The sequence below is a fragment of the Bufo bufo genome, chromosome 5 (assembly GCF_905171765.1).
Source record: "Bufo bufo chromosome 5, aBufBuf1.1, whole genome shotgun sequence".
NCBI lineage: Eukaryota > Metazoa > Chordata > Amphibia > Anura > Bufonidae > Bufo > Bufo bufo.
The window spans coordinates 565,465,737-565,493,394 of record NC_053393.1 but is presented as its reverse complement, the minus strand read 5'-3'; the positions used below and the strand labels follow the sequence as shown (position 1 = coordinate 565,493,394).

The 27,658-nt window shown below is 44.0% G+C and overlaps 1 protein-coding gene across 4 annotated transcripts in view; it reads right to left on the bottom strand.

Annotated features, from left to right (window-relative positions):
- The window catches only part of AGAP3 (ArfGAP with GTPase domain, ankyrin repeat and PH domain 3), a 206,017-nt gene that overhangs the window by 50,840 nt on the left and 127,519 nt on the right, over nt 1-27,658 (bottom strand). For all 4 annotated transcript variants that reach the window (XM_040431801.1, XM_040431799.1, XM_040431798.1 and 1 more), the window contains exon 10: nt 19,729-19,833. In XM_040431801.1, coding sequence (XP_040287735.1) covers nt 19,729-19,833 — 105 coding nt within the window. The remainder of the gene's footprint in view (nt 1-19,728; nt 19,834-27,658) is intronic.

The following is a 27,658-nucleotide window of genomic DNA, read 5'->3' as shown; positions in this document are numbered from 1 at the left end:
AATACAGGTGAGGCGTAATATCCCAGTATACAGTATAATACAGGTGAGGTGTAATATCCCAGTATACAGTATAATACAGGTGAGGTGTAATATCCTAATATACAGTATAATACAGGTGAGGTGTAATATCCCAGTATACAGTATAATACAGGTGAGGTGTAATATCCCAATATACAGTATAATACAGGTGAGGTGTAATATCCTAATATACAGTATAATACAGGTGAGGCGTAATATCCCAGTATACAGTATAATACAGGTGAGGTGTAATATCCTAATATACAGTATAATACAGGTGAGGTGTAATATCCCAGTGTATAGTATAATACAGGTGAGGTGTAATATCCTACTATACAGTATAATACAGGTGAGGTGTAATATCCCAGTATACAGTATAATACAGTTGAGGTGTAATATCCTAATATACAGTATAATACAGGTGAGGTGTAATATCCTAATATATAGTATAATACAGGTGAGGTGTAATATCCTACTATACAGTATAATACAGGTGAGGTGTAATATCCCAATATACAGTATAATACAGGTGAGGTGTAATATCCTAATATACAGTATAATACAGGTGAGGCGTAATATCCCAGTATACAGTATAATACAGGTGAGGTGTAATATCCCAGTATATAGTATAATACAGGTGAGGTGTGATATCCTAATATACAGTATAATACAGGTGAGGTGTAATATCCTAATATACAGTATAATACAGGTGAGGTGTAATATCCTAATATACAGTATAATACAGGTGAGGTGTAATATCCCAGTATACAGTATAATACCCCAGTATACAGTATAATACAGGTGAGGTGTAATATCCCAGTATACAGTATAATACAGGTGAGGTGTGATATCCTAATATACAGTATAATACAGGTGAGGTGTAATATCCTAATATACAGTATAATACAGGTGAGGTGTAATATCCCAGTATATAGTATAATACAGATGAGGTGTAATATCCCAATATACAGTATAATACAGGTGAGGTGTAATATCCCAGTATGTAGTATTATACAGGTGAGGTGTAATATCCCAGTATACAGTATAATACAGGTGAGGTGTAATATCCTACTATACAGTATAATACAGGTGAGGTGTAATATCCCAGTATATAGTATAATACAGGTGAGGTGTAATATCCCGGTATACAGTATAATACAGGTGAGGTGTAATATCCCAGTATATAGTATAATACAGGTGAGGTGTAATATCCCAGTATACAGTATAATACAGGTGAGGTGTAATATCCCAGTATATAGTATAATACAGGTGAGGTGTAATATCCCAGTATACAGTATAATACAGGTGAGGTGTAATATCCTAATATACAGTATAATACAGGTGAGGTGTAATATCCCAGTATACAGTATAATACAGGTGAGGTGTAATATCCTACTATACAGTATAATACAGGTGAGGTGTAATATCCCAGTATATAGTATAATACAGGTGAGGTGTAATATCCCGGTATACAGTATAATACAGGTGAGGTGTAATATCCCAGTATATAGTATAATACAGGTGAGGTGTAATATCCCAGTATACAGTATAATACAGGTGAGGTGTAATATCCTAATATACAGTATAATACAGGTGAGGTGTAATATCCCAGTATATAGTATAATACAGGTGAGGTGTAATATCCCAGTATACAGTATAATACAGGTGAGGTGTAATATCCCAGTATATAGTATAATACAGGTGAGGTGTAATATCCCAGTATACAGTATAATACAGGTGAGGTGTAATATCCTAATATACAGTATAATACAGGTGAGGTGTAATATCCTAATATACAGTATAATACAGGTGAGGTGTAATATCCCAGTATATAGTATAATACAGGTGAGGAGTAATATCCCAGTATATAGTATAATACAGGTGAGGTGTAATATCCCAGTATATAGTATAATACAGGTGAGGTGTAATATCCCAGTATACAGTATAATACAGTTGAGGTGTAATATCCCAGTATATAGTATAATACAGGTGAGGTGTAATATCCCAGTATATAGTATAATACAGGTGAGGCGTAATATCCCAGTATATAGTATAATACAGGTGAGGTGTAATATCCTACTATACAGTATAATACAGGTGAGGTGTAATATCCTAATATACAGTATAATACAGGTGAGGTGTAATATCCTAATATACAGTATAATACAGGTGAGGTGTAATATCCTAATATACAGTATAATACAGGTGAGGTGTAATATCCTAATATACAGTATAATACAGGTGAGGTGTAATATCCTAATATACAGTATAATACAGGTGAGGTGTAATATCCTAATATACAGTATAATACAGGTGAGGTGTAATATCCTAATATACAGTATAATACAGGTGAGGTGTAATATCCCAGTATACAGTATAATACCCCAGTATACAGTATAATACAGGTGAGGTGTAATATCCCAGTATACAGTATAATACAGGTGAGGTGTGATATCCTAATATACAGTATAATACAGGTGAGGTGTAATATCCCAGTATACAGTATAATACCCCAGTATACAGTATAATACAGGTGAGGTGTAATATCCCAATATACAGTATAATACAGGTGAGGTGTAATATCCCAATATACAGTATAATACAGGTGAGGTGTAATATCCCAGTATACAGTATAATACAGGTGAGGTGTAATATCCTAATATACAGTATAATACAGGTGAGGTGTAATATCCTAATATACAGTATAATACAGGTGAGGTGTAATATCCTAATATACAGTATAATACAGGTGAGGTGTAATATCCCAATATACAGTATAATACAGGTGAGGTGTAATATCCTAATATACAGTATAATACAGGTGAGGTGTAATATCCTAATATACAGTATAATACAGGTGAGGTGTAATATCCTAATATACAGTATAATACAGGTGAGGTGTAATATCCTAATATACAGTATAATACAGGTGAGGTGTAATATCCCAATATACAGTATAATACAGGTGAGGTGTAATATCCTAATATACAGTATAATACAGGTGAGGTGTAATATCCCAGTATATAGTATAATACAGGTGAGGTGTAATATCCCAATATACAGTATAATACAGGTGAGGTGTAATATCCCAATATACAGTATAATACAGGTGAGGTGTAATATCCCAGCATACAGGGAGTGCAGAATTATTAGGCAAGTTGTATTTTTGAGGATTAATTTTATTATTGAACAACAACCATGTTCTCAATGAACCCAAAAAACTCATTAATATCAAAGCTGAATATTTTTAGAAGTAGTTTTCAGTTTGTTTTTAGTTTTAGCTATTTTAGAGGGATATCTGTGTGTGCAGGTGACTATTACTGTGCATAATTATTAGGCAACTTAACAAAAAACAAATATATACCCATTTCAATTATTTATTTTTACCAGTGAAACCAATATAACATCTCAACATTCACAAATATACATTTCTGACATTCAAAAACAAAACAAAAACAAATCAGTGACCAATATAGCCACCTTTCTTTGCAAGGACACTCAAAAGCCTGCCATCCATGGATTCTGTCAGTGTTTTGATCTGTTCACCATCAACATTGCGTGCAGCAGCAACCACAGCCTCCCAGACACTGTTCAGAGAGGTGTACTGTTTTCCCTCCTTGTAAATCTCACATTTGATGATGGACCACAGGTTCTCAATGGGGTTCAGATCAGGTGAACAAGGAGGCCATGTCATTAGATTTTCTTCTTTTATACCCTTTCTTGCCAGCCACGCTGTGGAGTACTTGGACGCGTGTGATGGAGCATTGTCCTGCATGAAAATCATGTTTTTCTTGAAGGATGCAGACTTCTTCCTGTACCACTGCTTGAAGAAGGTGTCTTCCAGAAACTGGCAGTAGGACTGGGAGTTGAGCTTGACTCCATCCTCAACCCGAAAAGGCCCCACAAGCTCATCTTTGATGATACCAGCCCAAACCAGTACTCCACCTCCACCTTGCTGGCGTCTGAGTCGGACTGGAGCTCTCTGCCCTTTACCAATCCAGCCACGGGCCCATCCATCTGGCCCATCAAGACTCACTCTCATTTCATCAGTCCATAAAACCTTAGAAAAATCAGTCTTGAGATATTTCTTGGCCCAGTCTTGACGTTTCAGCTTGTGTGTCTTGTTCAGTGGTGGTCGTCTTTCAGCCTTTCTTACCTTGGCCATGTCTCTGAGTATTACACAGCTTGTGCTTTTGGGCACTCCAGTGATGTTGCAGCTCTGAAATATGGCCAAACTGGTGGCAAGTGGCATCTTGGCAGCTGCACGCTTGACTTTTCTCAGTTCATGGGCAGTTATTTTGCGCCTTGGTTTTTCCACACGCTTCTTGCGACCCTGTTGACTATTTTGAATGAAACGCTTGATTGTTCGATGATCACGCTTCAGAAGCTTTGCCATTTTAAGAGTGCTGCATCCCTCTGCAAGATATCTCACTATTTTTGACTTTTCTGAGCCTGTCAAGTCCTTCTTTTGACCCATTTTGCCAAAGGAAAGGAAGTTGCCTAATAATTATGCACACCTGATATAGGGTGTTGATGTCATTAGACCACACCCCTTCTCATTACAGAGATGCACATCACCTAATATGCTTAATTGGTAGTAGGCTTTCGAGCCTATACAGCTTGGAGTAAGACAACATGCATAAAGAGGATGATGTGGTCAAAATACTCATTTGCCTAATAATTCTGCACGCAGTGTACAGTATAATACAGGTGAGGTGTAATATCCTAATATACAGTATAATACAGGTGAGGTGTAATATCCCAGTATATAGTATAATACAGGTGAGGTGTAATATCCCAGTATATAGTATAATACAGGTGAGGTGTAATATCCCAGTATACAGTATAATACAGGTGAGGTGTAATATCCAAGTATGTAGTATAATACAGTTGGTGTAATATCCCAGTATATAGTATAATACAGGTGAGGCGTAATATCCCAGTATATAGTATAATACAGGTGAGGTGTAATATCCCAGTATATAGTATAATACAGGTGAGGTGTAATATCCCAGTATATAGTATAATACAGGTGAGGTGTAATATCCCGGTATATAGTATAATACAGGTGAGGTGTAATATCCCAGTATATAGTATAATACAGGTGAGGTGTAATATCCAAGTATGTAGTATAATACAGGTGAGGTGTAATATCCTAATATACAGTATAATACAGGTGAGGTGTAATATCCCAGTATATAGTATAATACAGGTGAGGTGTAATATCCCAGTGTACGGTATAATACAGGCGACAGGTGAGATGTAACATCCCAGTGTACTGTATAATACAGGTGACAGGTGAGATGTAATATCCCAGTGTACTGTATAATACAGGTGAAAGGTGAGGTGTAATATCCCAGTGTACGGTATAATACTGGTAACAGGTAACATCCCAGTGTACGGTGTAATACTGGTGACAGGTGAGAGGTAACATCCCAGTGTACGGTATAATACTGGTGACAGGTGAGACTGGTGACAGGTGAGGTGTAATATCCCAGTGTACGGTATAATACAGGTGACAGGTGAGGTGTAATATCCCAGTATACGGTGTAATACTGGTGTGGCGAAACCAACCTCGCCACTGGGTTTTGGAGGGGCCTGGCTGCTGGCCTCTTGCCCCAGGATTATGGGCCCTCTCATCAGCCAGGCCTCATTTGTTCACAAAGGACTTGAACTAACTTGAACTCCTGGTCTAATTCGTGCCATTTTGGGATGTTAAATGTCTGTGTATTGAAAAGGGTTGTGACATTGTATGTTTAAATGGTGATTTCTGTTCTGTTGCCCCCACATGTGTATTGGTGATTTCCCTTTGTCTTGAGAGATAATTGGATTGCTCCTCGGGTGTCTCCAGGGCAGAGAGGAGGAAACCATGATGCATTGTGGGGATATGTTGTATCTGTGTATCCTGCAGTGCTGCATGTCTGTCCTGTGTCACATGCTTCCTTCTGGTCCCCTAGGGGCGTGAACGATTGGTTGCTGTACTTACATTGTATGTGTTGTAACATATTGATTGGCTGTATTTCAAAACCCTGTGGGCGGACCTGTATTTGCAACAACTGTAATAAAAACCAGGCTGGGTGTGCCAGCACCTCAGACCACTGCTTGACCCTCAACACGGAGCCTTGTCTCGTTATTGGGGGGATCCACTGTATGCTGTTAGAGACTGATTGCCAGGAGTGTAAGCTGATTCCTGTTCGTCTGCTAGCAGCTATTCGTGAGGTTCCAGTTTGGAGTGCTATTTTGCATCCAGTTCGGGAGTTTGGTGTTCTGCAGTAGCTGTGCCTGTCTCTCAGAAAGGGGCATATCGCCTAAACGGATTTTAACCCCTTGTCTGCTGAAACGGTCCGTTACAACTGGTGACAGGTGAGATGTAATATCTCAGTGTACGGTATAATACTGGTGACAGGTGAGGTGTAATATCCCAGTGTACGGTGTAATACTGGTGACAGGTGAGGTGTAATATCCCAGTAACATAGTAACATAGTACATAAGGCCGAAAAAAGACATTTGTCCGTCCAGTTCGGCCTGTTATCCTGCAAGTTGATCCAGAGGAAGGCAAAAAACCCTGTGAGGTAGAAGCCAATTTTCTCCACTTTAGGGGAATAACTCCCTGGATCAACGACCCCTCTCTAGTAGCTATAGCCTGTAATATTATTAAGCTCCAGAAATACGTCCAGGCCCCTCCTGAATTCCTTTATTGTACTCACCATCACCACCTCCTCAGGCAGAGAGGAGTGTACGGTATAATACTGGTGACAGCTGAGACTGGTGACAGGTGAGGTGTATTATCCCAGTGTACTGTACAATACTGGTGACAGGTGAGACTGGTGACAGGTGAGGTGTAATATCCCAGTGTACGGTGTAATACTGGTGACAGGTGAGGTGTAATATCCCAGTGTACGGTGTAATACTGGTGACAGGTGAGGTGTAATATCCCAGTGTACGGTATAATACTGGTGACCGGTGAGACTGGTGACAGGTGAGGTGTAATATCCCAGTGTACGGTATAATACTGGTGACAGCTGAGACTGGTGACAGGTGAGGTGTAATATCCCAGTGTACGGTGTAATACTGGTGTTGGTGAGAGACTGGTGACAGGTGAGGTGTAATATCCCAGTGTACGGTATGAGACTGGTGACAGGTGAGGTGTAATATCCCAGTGTACGGTATAATACTGGTGATAGGTGAGGTGTAATATCCCAGTGTACTGTATAATACAGGTGACAGGTGAGGTGTAATATCCCAGTGTACGGTATAATACTGGTGATAGGTGAGGTGTAATATCCCAGTGTACGGTGTAATACTGGTGACAGGTGAGGTGTAATATCCCAGTGTACGGTATAATACAGGTGACAGGTGAGGTGTAATATCCCAGTGTACGGTATAATACTGGTGACAGGTGAGGTGTAATATCCCAGTGTACGGTATAATACTGGTGACAGGTGAGGTGTAATACCCCAGTGTACTGTATAATACTGGTGACAGGTAAGATGTAATATCCCAGTGTACGGTATAATACTGGTGACAGGTGAGACTGTTGACAGGTGAGGTGTAATATCCCAGTGTACGGTATAATACTGGTGACAGGTGAGGTGTAATACCCCAGTGTACTGTACAATACTGGTGACAGGTAAGATGTAATATCCCAGTGTACGGTATAATACTGGTGACAGGTGAGGTGTAATATCCCAGTGTACTGTACAATACTGGTGACAGGTGAGATGTAATATCCCAGTGTACGGTATAATACTGGTGACAGGTGAGGTGTAATATCCCAGTGTACGGTATAATACAGTGACAGGTGAGGTGTAATATCCCAGTGTACTGTACAATACTGGTGACAGGTGAGATGTAATATCCCAGTGTACGGTATAATACTGGTGACAGGTGAGGTGTAATATCCCAGTGTACGGTATAATACAGTGACAGGTGAGGTGTAATATCCCAGTGTACGGTATAATACTGGTGACAGGTGAGGTGTAATATCCCAGTGTACGGTATAATACTGGTGACAGGTGAGGTGTAATATCCCAGTGTACTGTACAATACTGGTGACAGGTGAGATGTAATATCCCAGTGTACGGTATAATACTGGTGACAGGTGAGGTGTAATATCCCAGTGTACGGTATAATACTGGTGACAGGTGAGATGTAATATCCCAGTGTACTGTACAATACTGGTGACAGGTAAGATGTAATATCCCAGTGTACTGTACAATACTGGTGACAGGTGAGGTGTAATATCCCAGTGTACTGTACAATACTGGTGACAGGTGAGGTGTAATATCCCAGTGTACGGTATAATACTGGTGACAGGTGAGATGTAATATCCCAGTGTACGGTATAATACTGGTGACAGGTGAGATGTAATATCCCAGTGTACGGTATAATACAGGTGACAGGTGAGGTGTAATATCCCAGTGTACTGTACAATACTGGTGACAGGTGAGATGTAATATCCCAGTGTACGGTATAATACTGGTGACAGGTGAGGTGTAATATCCCAGTGTACGGTATAATACAGTGACAGGTGAGGTGTAATATCCCAGTGTACTGTACAATACTGGTGACAGGTGAGGTGTAATATCCCAGTGTACGGTATAATACTGGTGATAGGTGAGGTGTAATATCCCAGTGTACGGTATAATACAGGTGACAGGTTAGATGTAACATCCCAGTGTACGGTATAATACTGGTGACAGGTGAGGTGTAATATCCCACTATACTGTACAATACTGGTGACAGGTGAGATGTAATATCCCAGTGTACAGTATAATACTGGTGACAGGTGAGATGTAATATCCCAGTGTACGGTATAATACTGGTGACAGGTGAGATGTAATATCCCAGTGTACGATATAATACAGTGACAGGTGAGATGTAATATCCCAGTGTACGGTATAATACAGTGACAGGTGAGGTGTAATATCCCAGTGTACTGTACAATACTGGTGACAGGTGAGATGTAATATCCCAGTGTACGGTATAATACTGGTGACAGGTGATGTGTAATATCCCAGTGTACGGTATAATACTGGTGACAGGTGAGGTGTAATATCCCAGTGTACGGTATAATACTGGTGACAGGTGAGATGTAATATCCCAGTGTACAGTATAATACTGGTGACAGGTGAGATGTAATATCCCAGTGTACGGTATAATACTGGTGACAGGTGATGTGTAATATCCCAGTGTACGGTATAATACTGGTGACAGGTGAGATGTAATATCCCAGTGTACGGTATAATACTGGTGACAGGTGAGATGTAATATCCCAGTGTACTGTATAATACTGGTGACAGGTGAGATGTAATATCCCAGTGTACGGTATAATACTGGTGACAGGTGAGATGTAATATCCCAGTGTACTGTACAATACTGGTGACAGGTGAGATGTAATATCCCAGTGTACGGTATAATACTGGTGACAGGTGAGGTGTAATATCCCAGTGTACGGTATAATACTGGAGACAGGTAAGATGTGATATCCCAGTGTACGGTATAATACAGTGACAGGTGAGGTGTAATATCACAGTGTACGGAATAATACAGTGACAGGTGAGGTGTAATATCCCAGTGTACGGTATAATACTGGTGACAGGTGAGGTGTAATATCCCAGTGTACGGTATAATACTGGTGACAGGTGAGGTGTAATATCCCAGTGTACGGTATAATACTGGTGACAGGTGAGGTGTAATATCCCAGTGTACGGTATAATACAGTGACAGGTGAGGTGTAATATCCCAGTGTACTGTACAATACTGGTTACAGGTGAGATGTAATATCCCAGTGTACTGTACAATACTGGTGACAGGTGAGATGTAATATCCCAGTGTACGGTATAATACTGGCGACAGGTGAGGTGTAATATCCCAGTGTACGGTATAATACTGGTGACAGGTGAGATGTAATATCCCAGTGTACGGTATAATACTGGTGACAGGTGAGATGTAATATCCCAGTGTACTGTACAATACTGGTGACAGGTGAGGTGTAATATCCCAGTGTACGGTATAATACTGGTGACAGGTGAGGTGTAATATCCCAGTGTAGGGTATAATACTGGTGACAGGTGAGGTGTAATATCCCAGTGTACTGTACAATACTGGTGACAGGTGAGGTGTAACATCCCAGTGTACGGTATAATACTGGTGACAGGTGAGGTGTAATATCCCAGTGTACGGTATAATACAGGTGACAGGTGAGATGTAACATCCCAGTGTACGGTATAATACAGGTGACAGGTGAGGTGTAATATCCCAGTGTACGGTATAATACTGGTGACAGGTGAGATGTAATATCCCAGTGTACGGTATAATACTGGTGACAGGTGAGATGTAATATCCCAGTGTACGGTATAATACTGGTGACAGGTGAGATGTAATATCCCAGTGTACTGTACAATACTGGTGACAGGTGAGATGTAATATCCCAGTGTACGGTATAATACAGGTGACAGGTGAGATGTAATATCCCAGTGTACGGTATAATACAGAGACAGGTGAGGTATAATATCCCAGTGTACGGTATAATACTGGTGACAGGTGAGGTGTAATATCCCAGTGTACGGTATAATACTGGTGACAGGTGAGGTGTAATATCCCAGTGTACGGTATAATACTGGTGACAGGTGAGATGTAATATCCCAGTGTACGGTATAATACTGGTGACAGGTGAGGTGTAATATCCCAGTGTACTGTACAATACTGGTGACAGGTGAGGTGTAATATCCCAGTGTACGGTATAATACAGTGACAGGTGAGATGTAATATCCCAGTGTACTGTACAATACAGTGACAGGTGAGGTGTAATATCCCAGTGTACGGTATAATACAGGTGACAGGTTAGATGTAACATCCCAGTGTACGGTATAATACTGGTGACAGGTGAGGTGTAATATCCCACTATACTGTACAATACTGGTGACAGGTGAGATGTAATATCCCAGTGTACAGTATAATACTGGTGACAGGTGAGATGTAATATCCCAGTGTACGGTATAATACTGGTGACAGGTGAGATGTAATATCCCAGTGTACGGTATAATACTGGTGACAGGTGAGGTGTAATATCCCAGTGTACGGTATAATACTGGTGACAGGTGAGGTGTAATATCCCAGTGTACGATATAATACAGTGACAGGTGAGATGTAATATCCCAGTGTACGGTATAATACAGTGACAGGTGAGGTGTAATATCCCAGTGTACTGTACAATACTGGTGACAGGTGAGATGTAATATCCCAGTGTACGGTATAATACTGGTGACAGGTGATGTGTAATATCCCAGTGTACGGTATAATACTGGTGACAGGTGAGGTGTAATATCCCAGTGTACGGTATAATACTGGTGACAGGTGAGATGTAATATCCCAGTGTACAGTATAATACTGGTGACAGGTGAGATGTAATATCCCAGTGTACGGTATAATACTGGTGACAGGTGATGTGTAATATCCCAGTGTACGGTATAATACTGGTGACAGGTGAGATGTAATATCCCAGTGTACGGTATAATACTGGTGACAGGTGAGATGTAATATCCCAGTGTACTGTATAATACTGGTGACAGGTGAGATGTAATATCCCAGTGTACGGTATAATACTGGTGACAGGTGAGATGTAATATCCCAGTGTACTGTACAATACTGGTGACAGGTGAGATGTAATATCCCAGTGTACGGTATAATACTGGTGACAGGTGAGGTGTAATATCCCAGTGTACGGTATAATACTGGAGACAGGTAAGATGTGATATCCCAGTGTACGGTATAATACAGTGACAGGTGAGGTGTAATATCACAGTGTACGGAATAATACAGTGACAGGTGAGGTGTAATATCCCAGTGTACGGTATAATACTGGTGACAGGTGAGGTGTAATATCCCAGTGTACGGTATAATACTGGTGACAGGTGAGGTGTAATATCCCAGTGTACGGTATAATACTGGTGACAGGTGAGGTGTAATATCCCAGTGTACGGTATAATACAGTGACAGGTGAGGTGTAATATCCCAGTGTACTGTACAATACTGGTTACAGGTGAGATGTAATATCCCAGTGTACTGTACAATACTGGTGACAGGTGAGATGTAATATCCCAGTGTACGGTATAATACTGGCGACAGGTGAGGTGTAATATCCCAGTGTACGGTATAATACTGGTGACAGGTGAGATGTAATATCCCAGTGTACGGTATAATACTGGTGACAGGTGAGATGTAATATCCCAGTGTACTGTACAATACTGGTGACAGGTGAGGTGTAATATCCCAGTGTACGGTATAATACTGGTGACAGGTGAGGTGTAATATCCCAGTGTAGGGTATAATACTGGTGACAGGTGAGGTGTAATATCCCAGTGTACTGTACAATACTGGTGACAGGTGAGGTGTAACATCCCAGTGTACGGTATAATACTGGTGACAGGTGAGGTGTAATATCCCAGTGTACGGTATAATACAGGTGACAGGTGAGATGTAACATCCCAGTGTACGGTATAATACAGGTGACAGGTGAGGTGTAATATCCCAGTGTACGGTATAATACTGGTGACAGGTGAGATGTAATATCCCAGTGTACGGTATAATACTGGTGACAGGTGAGATGTAATATCCCAGTGTACGGTATAATACTGGTGACAGGTGAGATGTAATATCCCAGTGTACTGTACAATACTGGTGACAGGTGAGATGTAATATCCCAGTGTACGGTATAATACAGGTGACAGGTGAGATGTAATATCCCAGTGTACGGTATAATACAGAGACAGGTGAGGTATAATATCCCAGTGTACGGTATAATACTGGTGACAGGTGAGGTGTAATATCCCAGTGTACGGTATAATACTGGTGACAGGTGAGGTGTAATATCCCAGTGTACGGTATAATACTGGTGACAGGTGAGATGTAATATCCCAGTGTACGGTATAATACTGGTGACAGGTGAGGTGTAATATCCCAGTGTACTGTACAATACTGGTGACAGGTGAGGTGTAATATCCCAGTGTACGGTATAATACAGTGACAGGTGAGATGTAATATCCCAGTGTACTGTACAATACAGTGACAGGTGAGGTGTAATATCCCAGTGTACTGTATAATACTGGTGACAGGTGAGGTGTAATATCCCAGTGTACTGTACAATACTGGTGACAGGTGAGGTGTAATATCCCAGTGTACGGTGTAATACTGGTGATAGGTGAGGTGTAATATCCCAGTGTACGGTATAATACTGGTGACAGGTGAGGTGTAATATCCCAGTGTACTGTACAATACTGGTGACAGGTGAGATGTAACATCCCAGTGTACGGTATAACACTGGTGACAGGTGAGATGTAATATCCCAGTGTACGGTATAATACTGGTGACAGGTGAGATGTAATATCCCAGTGTACGGTATAATACTGGTGACAGGTGAGATGTAACATCCCAGTGTACGGTATAACACTGGTGACAGGTGAGATGTAATATCCCAGTGTACGGTATAATACTGGTGACAGGTGAGATGTAATATCCCAGTGTACTGTACAATACTGGTGACAGGTGAGATGTAATATCCCAGTGTACGGTATAATACTGGTGACAGGTGAGGTGTAATATCCCAGTGTACGGTATAATACTGGTGACAGGTGAGATGTAATATCCCAGTGTACTGTACAATACTGGTGACAGGTGAGATGTAATATCCCAGTGTACGGTATAATACTGGTGACAGGTGAGGTGTAATATCCCAGTGTACGGTGTAATACTGGTGACAGGTGAGGTGTAATATCCCACTATACAGTATAATACTGGTGACAGGTGAGGTGTAATATCCCAGTGTACGGTATAATACTGGTGACAGGTGAGATGTAATATCCCAGTGTACGGAATAATACAGTGACAGGTGAGGTGTAATATCCCAGTGTACTGTACAATACTGGTGACAGGTGAGGTGTAATATCCCAGTGTACGGAATAATACAGTGACAGGTGAGGTGTAATATCCCAGTGTACGGTATAATACAGGTGACAGGTGAGATGTAATATCCCAGTGTACGGTATAATACTGGTGACAGGTGAGATGTAACATCCCAGTGTACGGTATAATACTGGTGACAGGTGAGATGTAATATCCCAGTGTACGGTGTAATACTGGTGACAGGTGAGATGTAATATCCCAGTGTACGGTATAATACAGGTGACAGGTGAGGTGTAATATCCCAGTGTACGGTATAATACTGGTGACAGGTGAGATGTAATATCCCAGTGTACGGTATAATACTGGTGACAGGTGAGATGTAATATCCCAGTGTACTGTACAATACTGGTGACAGGTGAGGTGTAACATCCCAGTGTACGGTATAATACAGGTGACAGGTGAGGTGTAATATCCCAGTGTACGGTATAATACTGGTGACAGGTGAGATGTAATATCCCAGTGTACGGTATAATACTGGTGACAGGTGAGATGTAATATCCCAGTGTACGGTATAATACAGGTGACAGGTGAGGTGTAATATCCCAGTGTACGGTATAATACAGGTGACAGGTGAGATGTAATATCCCAGTGTACGGTATAATACTGGTGACAGGTGAGGTGTAATATCCCAGTGTACTGTACAATACTGGTGACAGGTGAGATGTAATATCCCAGTGTACGGTATAATACTGGTGACAGGTGAGGTGTAATATCCCAGTGTACGGTATAATACAGGTGACAGGTGAGATGTAATATCCCAGTGTACGGAATAATACAGTGACAGGTGAGGTGTAATATCCCAGTGTACTGTACAATACTGGTGACAGGTGAGGTGTAATATCCCAGTGTACTGTACAATACTGGTGACAGGTGAGATGTAACATCCCAGTGTACGGTATAATACTGGTGACAGGTGAGATGTAATATCCCAGTGTACGGTATAATACTGGTGACAGGTGAGATGTAATATCCCAGTGTACGGTATAATACAGGTGACAGGTGAGGTGTAATATCCCAGTGTACGGTATAATACAGGTGACAGGTGAGATGTAATATCCCAGTGTACGGTATAATACTGGTGACAGGTGAGGTGTAATATCCCAGTGTACGGTATAATACTGGTGACAGGTGAGGTGTAATATCCCAGTGTACGGTATAATACTGGTGACAGGTGAGATGTAATATCCCAGTGTACGGAATAATACAGTGACAGGCGAGGTGTAATATCCCAGTGTACTGTACAATACTGGTGACAGGTGAGGTGTAATATCCCAGTGTACTGTACAATACTGGTGACAGGTGAGGTGTAATATCCCAGTGTACTGTACAATACTGGTGACAGGTGAGGTGTAATATCCCAGTGTACGGTATAATACTGGTGACAGGTGAGATGTAATATCCCAGTGTACGGTATAATACTGGTGACAGGTGAGATGTAATATCCCAGTGTACTGTACAATACTGGTGACAGGTGAGATGTAATATCCCAGTGTACTGTACAATACTGGTGACAGGTGAGATGTAATATCCCAGTGTACGGTATAATACTGGTGACAGGTGAGATGTAATATCCCAGTGTACGGTATAATACTGGTGACAGGTGAGGTGTAATATCCCAGTGTACTGTATAATACTGGTGACAGGTGAGATGTAATATCCCAGTGTACGGTATAATACAGTGACAGGTGAGATGTTATATCCCAGTGTACGGTATAATACAGTGACAGGTGAGGTGTAATATCCCAGTGTACTGTACAATACTGGTGACAGGTGAGATGTAATATCCCAGTGTACTGTACAATACTGGTGACAGGTGAGATGTAATATCCCAGTGTACGGTATAATACTGGTGACAGGTGAGGTGTAATATCCCAGTGTACTGTACAATACTGGTGACAGGTGAGATGTAATATCCCAGTGTACGGTATAATACAGTGACAGGTGAGATGTAATATCCCAGTGTACTGTATAATACTGGTGACAGGTGAGATGTAATATCCCAGTGTACTGTATAATACTGGTGACAGGTGAGGTGTAATATCCCAGTGTACGGTATAATACTGGTGACAGGTGAGGTGTAATATCCCAGTGTACGGTATAATACTGGTGACAGGTGAGGTGTAATATCCCAGTGTACGGTATAATACAGGTGACAGGTGAGGTGTAATATCCCAGTGTACGGTATAATACCGGTGACAGGTGAGGTGTAATATCCCAGTGTACTGTACAATACTGGTGACAGGTGAGATGTAATATCCCAGTGTACGGTATAATACTGGTGACAGGTGAGGTGTAATATCCCAGTGTACGGTATAATACAGTGACAGGTGAGGTGTAATATCCCAGTGTACGGTATAATACTGGTGACAGGTGAGATGTAATATCCCAGTGTACGGTATAATACAGTGACAGGTGAGGTGTAATATCCCAGTGTACGGTATAATACAGTGACAGGTGAGGTGTAATATCCCAGTGTACGGTATAATACTGGTGACAGGTGAGATGTAATATCCCAGTGTACGGTATAATACAGTGACAGGTGAGGTGTAATATCCCAGTGTACGGTATAATACAGTGACAGGTGAGGTGTAATATCCCAGTGTACGGTATAATACTGGTGACAGGTGAGATGTAATATCCCAGTGTACGGTATAATACTGGTGACAGGTGAGATGTAATATCCCAGTGTACTGTATAATACTGGTGACAGGTGAGATGTAATATCCCAGTGTACGGTATAATACAGTGACAGGTGAGGTGTAATATCCCAGTGTACTGTACAATACTGGTGACAGGTGAGGTGTAATATCCCAGTGTACGGTATAATACTGGTGACAGGTGAGATGTAATATCCCAGTGTACGGTATAATACAGTGAAGGGTGAGATGTAATATCCCAGTGTACGGTATAATACTGGTGACAGGTGAGATGTAATATCCCAGTGTACTGTACAATACTGGTGACAGGTGAGATGTAATATCCCAGTGTACGGTATAATACAGTGACAGGTGAGGTGTAATATCCCAGTGTACTGTACAATACTGGTGACAGGTGAGATGTAATATCCCAGTGTACGGTATAATACAGTGACAGGTGAGATGTAATATCCCAGTGTACGGTATAATACTGGTGACAGGTGAGATGTAATATCCCAGTGTACGGTATAATACAGTGACAGGTGAGGTGTAATATCCCAGTGTACGGTATAATACTGGTGACAGGTGAGATGTAATATCCCAGTGTACTGTACAATACTGGTGACAGGTGAGATGTAATATCCCAGTGTACGGTATAATACTGGTGACAGGTGAGATGTAATATCCCAGTGTACGGTATAATACTGGTGACAGGTGAGATGTAATATCCCAGTGTACGGAATAATACAGTGACAGGTGAGGTGTAATATCCCAGTGTACTGTACAATACTGGTGACAGGTGAGGTGTAATATCCCAGTGTACTGTACAATACTGGTGACAGGTGAGATGTAACATCCCAGTGTACGGTATAATACTGGTGACAGGTGAGATGTAATATCCCAGTGTACGGTGTAATACTGGTGACAGGTGAGATGTAATATCCCAGTGTACGGTATAATACAGGTGACAGGTGAGGTGTAATATCCCAGTGTACGGTATAATACTGGTGACAGGTGAGATGTAATATCCCAGTGTACGGTGTAATACTGGTGACAGGTGAGATGTAATATCCCAGTGTACGGTATAATACAGGTGACAGGTGAGGTGTAATATCCCAGTGTACGGTATAATACTGGTGACAGGTGAGATGTAATATCCCAGTGTACGGTATAATACTGGTGACAGGTGAGATGTAATATCCCAGTGTACGGTATAATAAAGGTGACAGGTGAGGTGTAATATCCCAGTGTACGGTATAATACAGGTGACAGGTGAGATGTAATATCCCAGTGTACGGTATAATACTGGTGACAGGTGAGGTGTAATATCCCAGTGTACTGTACAATACTGGTGACAGGTGAGATGTAATATCCCAGTGTACGGTATAATACTGGTGACAGGTGAGGTGTAATATCCCAGTGTACGGTATAATACTGGTGACAGGTGAGATGTAATATCCCAGTGTACGGAATAATACAGTGACAGGTGAGGTGTAATATCCCAGTGTACTGTACAATACTGGTGACAGGTGAGATGTAATATCCCAGTGTACTGTACAATACTGGTGACAGGTGAGATGTAACATCCCAGTGTACGGTATAATACTGGTGACAGGTGAGATGTAATATCCCAGTGTACGGTATAATACAGGTGACAGGTGAGGTGTAATATCCCAGTGTACGGTATAATACAGGTGACAGGTGAGATGTAATATCCCAGTGTACGGTATAATACTGGTGACAGGTGAGGTGTAATATCCCAGTGTACTGTACAATACTGGTGACAGGTGAGATGTAATATCCCAGTGTACGGTATAATACTGGTGACAGGTGAGGTGTAATATCCCAGTGTACGGTATAATACTGGTGACAGGTGAGATGTAATATCCCAGTGTACGGTATAATACTGGTGACAGGTGAGATGTAATATCTCAGTGTACGGTATAATACTCGTGACAGGTGAGGTGTAATATCCCAGTGTACTGTACAATACTGGTGACAGGTGAGATGTAATATCCCAGTGTACTGTACAATACTGGTGACAGGTGATGTGTAATATCCCAGTGTACGGTATAATACTGGTGACAGGTGAGATGTAATATCCCAGTGTACTGTACAATACTGGTGACAGGTGAGATGTAATATCCCAGTGTACTGTACAATACTGGTGACAGGTGAGATGTAATATCCCAGTGTACTGTATAATACTGGTGACAGGTGAGATGTAATATCCCAGTGTACGGTATAATACAGTGACAGGTGAGGTGTAATATCCCAGTGTACTGTACAATACTGGTGACAGGTGAGATGTAATATCCCAGTGTACGGTATAATACAGTGACAGGTGAGGTGTAATATCCCAGTGTACGGTATAATACAGTGACAGGTGAGATGTAATATCCCAGTGTACGGTATAATACTGGTGACAGGTGAGGTGTAATATCCCAGTGTACGGTATAATACTGGTGACAGGTGAGGTGTAATATCCCAGTGTACTGTACAATACTGGTGACAGGTGAGGTGTAATATCCCAGTGTACGGTATAATACTGGTGACAGGTGAGGTGTAATATCCCAGTGTACGGTATAATACTGGTGACAGGTCAGACAGTAGATACGTTTTAATATCTGTTGCTTATCACAGGGAGAATAAACGGTCTCTAACGTTCATTACTTTTTATGGTCTATTTGTTTCTTGCACCTGTAGTCGTTAGCTATGACAATAACGAGTAACTAAGAGGTTAGCATACAACAGCCACCAGGGACATCCCGACTCAGGGCCATCCAAGGGCATTCAGGAGGTTCCTGATACGGGATTGCCCCCATCGTGGCGGCCATTCCGTTTATAGGCGGGAAGGTCAGCTATAGGGAGAGAGCCCAGAGCTATAGCTTAGCCCCAATCTCTGCCATTCCTAGCCCCACAGCTAGGTATCAACCTAATGAGATCTTCCATCTTGTTTTCTTATTTTACTGTACTGTACTTATGAGGTTTGTAGCTACTTTAGATAGATATTAAAAGTGAAGGGTGGTTACCTGTGACATTGCTTATCACAGGGAGAAAAGAAACTAAAGGTTTTGTGGCTCACAGAACCGTAAAGAAAGTGAACGCTCACATGGAGACTTGGGTGGTAGGTCAGTACTCCGTTATCACACAGTGTCACATATTTCTTCTTCCACTCTTTATTCAAGGATTTCCCGCTCCTCTTTAGCAGAACTCCCTGCAGAAAAACAGAACAATTAGGTTTATTATAATGTAACAAATCATCTGACACCATCTGTCCTAAAACCAGTCATCTCAAACCACTCACCATAAGGCATTTCTCTAAACCAACCCACCACCCAACCTCTCCCTACACACACACACACCATAAAGCAGCTCTTTACTCTACATCAACCCAATTTCCAACCACTGTCTTCACAAACCCACCATCTATCCTCTCTCTACACATATCCACCATAAAACACCATTGTCTATACCAACCCACCATCCAACCTCTGTCCACATCAACCCACCACCCAACCTCTCCCTACACACACACACACACACACACACACCATAAAGCAGCTCTTTACTCTACATCAACCCAATTTCCAACCACTGTCTTCACAAACCCACCATCCAACCTCTGTCCACATCAACCCACCATCCAACTTCTCTCTACATCAACCCACCATCCAACTTCTCTCTACATCAACCCACCATCTAACCTCTCTCTACATTAATCTACTATCCAGCCTCTGTCTACATCAATCCACCATCCAGTCTCTCTCTACATCAATCCACCATCTAACCTCTCTCCACATCAACCCACCATCTAACCTCTCTCCACATCAATCCACCAACTAACCTCTGTCTACATCAATCCACCATCTAACCTCTGTCTCCATCAACCCACCATCTAACCTCTGTCTACATCAATCCACCAACTAACCTCTGTCTACATCAATCCACCATCTAACCTCTGTCTACATCAATCCACCATCTAACCTCTGTCTACATCAATCCACCAACTAACCTCTGTCTACATCAATCCACCATCTAACCTCTGTCTACATCAATCCACCATCTAACCTCTGTCTACATCAATCCACCAACTAACCTCTGTCTACATCAATCCACCAACTAACCTCTGTCTACATCAATCCACCAACTAACCTCTCTCCACATCAATCCACCATCTAACCTCTCTCTACATCAATCCACCAACTAACCTCTGTCTACATCAACCCACCATCTAACCTCTGTCTACATCAATCCACCATCTAACCTCTGTCTACATCAATCCACCAACTAACCTCTGTCTACATCAATCCACCAACTAACCTCTGTCTACATCAATCCACCAACTAACCTCTGTCTACATCAATCCACCAACTAACCTCTGTCTACATCAATCCACCATCTAACCTCTGTCTACATCAATCCACCATCTAACCTCTGTCTACATCAATCCACCAACTAACCTCTGTCTACATCAACCCACCATCTAACCTCTGTCTACATCAATCCACCATCTAACCTCTGTCTACATCAACCCACCATCTAACCTCTGTCTACATCAATCCACCAACTAACCTCTGTCTACATCAATCCACCAACTAACCTCTCTCCACATCAACCCACCATCCAACTTCTCTCTACATCAATCCACCATCTAACCTCTCTCTACATTAATCTACTATCCAGCCTCTGTCTACATCAATCCACCATCCAGTCTCTCTCTACATCAATCCACCAACTAACCTCTGTCTACATCAATCCACCAACTAACCTCTGTCTACATCAACCCACCATCTAACCTCTCTCTACATCAACCCACCATCTAACCTCTCTCTACATTAATCTACTATCCAGCCTCTGTCTACATCAATCCACCATCCAGTCTCTCTCTACATCAATCCACCATCTAACCTCTCTCCACATCAACCCACCATCTAACCTCTCTCCACATCAACCCACCATCTAACCTCTGTCTACATCAATCCACCAACTAACCTCTGTCTACATCAATCCACCAACTAACCTCTGTCTACATCAACCCACCATCTAACCTCTCTCTACATTAATCCACCATCTAACCTCTCTCCACATCAACCCACCATCTAACCTCTCTCCACATCAACCCACCATCTAACCTCTGTCTACATCAATCCACCAACTAACCTCTGTCTACATCAATCCACCAACTAACCTCTGTCTACATCAACCCACCATCTAACCTCTCTCTACATTAATCCACCATCTAACCTCTCTCCACATCAACCCACCATCTAACCCCTTTTTCTCACGCCACTGCCTTTCCCTCAAACATTCTACCAACATGGTAAGCTCTAGAAAAGATCAACATTTCTTTTGCGGTCCCTCACTTTCCAAACATGCCCATGAAATGATTTCAGAGCGGTCAGTCACCAAAGTCCATTCACCAAACACGGACACCAGGCAATGAGCTGTGTACTTACCAGTTAGTGAAGGAGATCTCTTACTGCTAAGTCTCATCACTTAGTCAAACGTTCATTCATCTGTTGGTTTATGAATTACATATACAGGAGAAGGAACCGAACACACCACAGCCGAATGGCACATGGTAGCGAAGAATGGGAAATTTGGCAGAAAGAGGCAGGTGAAAGCAGCACCATTGGGAGAGACAGCAGAAGGACCCTCCCCAGCTCCCTGAAGGGTTGCCAGTTCTGTGGTGCAGAAAGTGTATGGGGGAGGGGGAGCGGGGGGGGGGGCTCTGCTGGTTTAGTCCCCCATGTCCACAAAGATAGATAGGTACGTCAATGAGCACAGGCACAGAAACACTACCAGCTGCTTGGAGGTAATGGCCACCCTATGCTCAGAGAGATGTGGTCTACATGCTGCCCTGTCCCCTGCAATGCCCCTGGAGGTGGACAATACCGGGGCACTGCTATAACTCTAATTCCATTTGTCCAGTGCATACTTCTGCTGCAGAGAGTCAGAGGCTATCAGCACTATCATCAGAACTCCCAGCTGCTTGGAGGTAATGGCCCCCGATGCACAGAGAGATGTGGTCTACATGCTGGCCTGTCCCCTGCAATGCCCCTGGAGGTGGACAATACCGGGGCACTGCTATAACTCTAATTCCATTTGTCCAGTGCATACTTCTGCTGCAGAGAGTCAGAGGCTATCAGCGCTATCATCAGAACTCCCAGCTGCTTGGAGGTAATGGCCCCCGATGCACAGAGAGATGTGGTCTACATGCTGGCCTGTCCCCTGCAATGCCCCTGGAGGTGGACAATACCGGGGCACTGCTATAACTCTAATTCCATTTGTCCAGTGCATACTTCTGCTGCAGAGAATCAGAGGCTATCAGCGCTATCATCAGAACTCCCAGCTGCTTGGAGGTAATGGCCCCCGATGCACAGAGAGATGTGGTCTACATGCTGGCCTGTCCCCTGCAATGCCCCTGGAGGTGGACAATACCGGGGCACTGCTATAACTCTAATTCCATTTGTCCAGTGCATACTTCTGCTGCAGAGAGTCAGAGGCTATCAGCGCTATCATCAGATCTCCCAGCTGCTTGGAGGTAATGACCACCCTATGCTCAGAGAGATGTGGTCTACATGCTGGCCTGTCCCCTGCAATGCCCCTGGAGGTGGACAATACCGGGGCACTGCTATAACTCTAATTCCATTTGTCCAGTGCATACTTCTGCTGCAGAGAGTCAGAGGCTATCAGCACTATCATCAGAACTCCCAGCTGCTTGGAGGTAATGGCCCCCGATGCACAGAGAGATGTGGTCTACATGCTGCCCTGTCCCCTGCAATGCCCCTGGAGGTGGACAATACCGGGGCACTGCTATAACTCTAATTCCATTTGTCCAGTGCATACTTCTGCTGCAGAGAGTCAGAGGCTATCAGCACTATCATCAGAACTCCCAGCTGCTTGGAGGTAATGGCCCCCGATGCACAGAGAGATGTGGTCTACATGCTGGCCTGTCCCCTGCAATGCCCCTGGAGGTGGACAATACCGGGGCACTGCTATAACTCTAATTCCATTTGTCCAGTGCATACTTCTGCTGCAGAGAGTCAGAGGCTATCAGCGCTATCATCAGAACTCCCAGCTGCTTGGAGGTAATGGCCCCCAATGCACAGAGAGATGTGGTCTACATGCTGCCCTGGCCCCTGCAATGCCCCTGTTGGACTGTTGTGCTATACACAGGTCTGGGAATTTGCAGCAAAGACACCGCACAAAGAGCAGTGAAGCACAAAGATGGCCAAAGGGTCAACACAGGAGCGTACAGCCTGCAGAGCACACAGGGATGAACTCGGAGCAGGCACAACAAGCCAAGAGCGGCGGGCACGCCACAGCTGGCAGCACTTCTGTGATTACACCAAGATCCACAGGAATCATCTGTAATACACAACTGCCACCTAGTGGGCCACAGAGGAAGTGCAACAAAAAGAAAGTGACCCTTCACACTTTTCTGTACTCTCCCCCAGCAAGAATGAACCAATGGAAGTGAAAAGACAACAGGGCGCCGACACTTGGGGTACAGGGCGCCGACACTTGGGGTACAGGGCGCCGACACTTGGGGTACAGGGCGCCGACACTTGGGGTACAGGGCGCCGACACTTGGGGTACAGGGCGCCGACACTTTGGGTACAGTAGAAATACTCGTCACTGGTGGAGTATTCTGGGGGTCTGTGGTTCTCTCAGGCCTCGTGCTCCTCACTAACTACTACGCTCATTAGCACGCGCTGCCGATGGCGTTCTGGGCACTTGGCGCCAGCTTCTCTCCGGCTGGACTGCACCGAGCGCCTGGGCACGCCCCATCACCGGACACCGCCACTCCACAAGTTCAGGCCAAGACGACAACTGAACCTGGAACCTCAATCTCCATTGCTGACCAATTATTTGGGGGCGTGGCTTAGCACAGGGTGTTCAATATTTTGGGTGATTTTACAACGTTTAACCCCTTAGTGGCCTTACTTCCTTTTTTCATCGCCCCCTTCCAAGAGCCGTACCTTTTTATTTTTCCGTCTATGTAGCTGTGTGAGGGCTTGTTTCTTGTGGGACAACTTGTAGGTTTTAATATCGCCATTTTGGGGTACACATAACTTTATGATTAACTCTTTCCTATGGAGCTGTGTAAAGGGATTGTAGTTTTCATTGCTATCATTTTGGGGAAACACTTTTTTTTATCGCTTGTTATTATGTTTCTTCAGTGACAGCTAAGAATAAAATATGGGATCATTTCCATGATATTTGTGTTGTGCGGGTTGTTACGGACACAGCGATACCAAACATGTGGGGGAGATTTTATTTTTGCAATGTTTTTCATTGAAAAGCATATTTTAAACTGAAAAAAGCGTTTTTTATTGGAATTTTTTATTTAATAAATGTTTTTTTTTTTTTAACCACAGGCAATCCTTTGACTGCTTCTAAAACCCTATCCCTATAGTGCATGGACATTGACCAGCAGGCTGTGCCAGAGATGGGCCCTCCTGCCGGTCCGGGCTGTCAGAGCATGCGAAAAGGGGGTCTCTAAGGGTCCATTCACAAATTATGGATCCACAAAACACGGACACCGGCCGCGTTCGTTCCTCATTCTGCAGGCTGCCCATGGCCGGCACTATAATAAAGATGCCTATTCTGGTCAGTGATTGCAGACAAGAATAGGCCATGCTCTACAGACAGAACTACGGATGCAGACAACACACCGTGTGCCGCCCGCATCTTTTGCAGCCCCATTGAAATTAATGGGTCCGCACCCGATCCGCAAAATTGAAGAACTGCAGACGTATGAAAAGGACCCTAAGGGGTTAAGGAAAAACCTAACTGAAAAAAAAAGCAACATAGGCAAAGTGCCGTCGGTTAATCGGGCTGATGGTTGGTTTCTTACCGATTAATCGCCCAGCCCCAAGGTTGAGGTAAAGGCTCGGAGGCACCGTTAGAACCTCCAGAGTCACGCCTCACCTCCTTCACCCGAGCCACGATCAATCCCACAGCCTGGTGATTGGCATTCATCTTGCCTCCACTACAGCCGCCATCGTAGCTTGGAACAAGTGTTGTGCTGCCGGAAAACCACGGGCGACGCGCTGCCAACGAACCACGGGCGAGGCGCTGCAGACAAAGCACGGGCGAAGCGCTGCAGACAAACCATGGGCGAGGCGCTGCAGACAAACCACGGGCTAAGCGCTGCAGACGAACCACGGGCGACGCGCTGCAGACGAACCACGGGCGACGCGCTGCCGACGAACCACGGGCGAGGCGCTGCAGACAAAGCACGGGCGAAGCGCTGCAGACAAAGCACGGGCGAGGCGCTGCAGACAAACCACGGGCGACGCGCTGCAGACGAACCACGGGCGACGCGCTGCCGACGAACCACGGGCGAGGCGCTGCAGACAAAGCACGGGCGAGGCGCTGCAGACAAAGCACGGGCGAGGCGCTGCAGACAAAGCACGGGCGAGGCGCTGCAGACAAAGCACGGGCGAGGCGCTGCAGACGAACCACGGGCGACGCGCTGCAGACGAACCACGGGCGACGCGCTGCCGACGAACCACGGGCGACGCGCTGCCGACGAACCACGGGCGACGCGCTGCCGACGAACCACGGGCGACGCGCTGCCGACGAACCACGGGCGACGCGCTGCCGACGAACCACGGGCGACGTGCTGCCGACGAACCACGGGCGAGACGCTGCCGACGAACCACAGGTGCTGACAAACTATGGGCAAGGCGCTGGCGGCAAACCACAGGTGACGGGATACCAACAGACCACAGGCAACGTATGCCAGACAATGGGCGACTTACTGGCAAAAAACAATGGGAGACATACTGCCAAAAGATGGGAAACATGCTGCCAACAAGCGATGGATGACATACTGTCAAACGGCGGGCCATGTGCCGCCAACAAATGATGGGCAACATGCCGAGAACAAACCACAGGAAAAATGATGAGCTCAGCTGTATAATGAGCTCGATCCTCGGCCTGTGTAAAGAGGTCAGAGATGTGGGGACGCCATGAGTTATATTCACCCCGACAGTGTACCGTAAACACACAGCCGGGAGGTTGTATTACATCTGTCCTCTGTCGTCACATTCTCCGGCACAGGGCTTGGTGCAGCGGTTCTTAAAGATATCACCTTCATGTAGAAACAGAGGTGTGCGGCTCACAGATCATTCATGTACACAAGGCTGACACGGAAATGGCGCGGTCTGTTACTACCACCTGGACCTGCAGAGGATGCACAGTCTTCAGACAATAGTGTGTGGCTCAGTGGATGGACTTTCGAGGTCATTTCAAGACACAGCCGTCACGCGCTGGAATGTGACCCCATTATTCTTGCATCGCCCTCATGTCCACTATATAGACTACCTCCCTGCTTGAAACGGAGGATCTCCACATACGGCTGGTTGAGAAGCTCAGATAAAGGACATCAAGCCTCGAGACAAACATATTTATTCATGGTTTATTCAATAGATAACGGACGTTGGATTATTCTAGAATGGAAAGAGCAAAATATTGACTTCTGCCCAAACATTCGCTTACACAGACTTCATACAGCGCTGAGACAGAGGGGAACGTCATCTCAGCAAGTCCACCATAAGGAGAAGAACTGGAGGCCACACTGGTCAAATCCTGGTCTCCAACTGATCATCATAATACATGGTGGAGGCAGTGCAGGAGATGCTCCTGGGGAGAGGCCTGCGGTCACTCATACCCTGCTCTCTGTGGGAACAACGTCATATTGCTCACCCATGGAACATGGAGGCTCCAGACCAAGCCTTCACTTTGAAGAATAACGATGCATATTCCTCGAGAGGCACCCTAATTATTTCTACTTATGATCTGAACTTTATTATGCTTGTCGCTGTACAATGTGCACTAAATACACCAAGAACACTGCACTGTACGGTGGGGGGCATAGCACTGTAACATGGGAAGGACAGCACTCTACCGCGGTCAGCACAGCACAGCACGGTGGGGGGCATAGCACTGTAACATGGGAAGGACAGCACTCTACCGCGGTCAGCACAGCACTGTACAGTGGGGGGCATAGCACGGTAACATGGGAA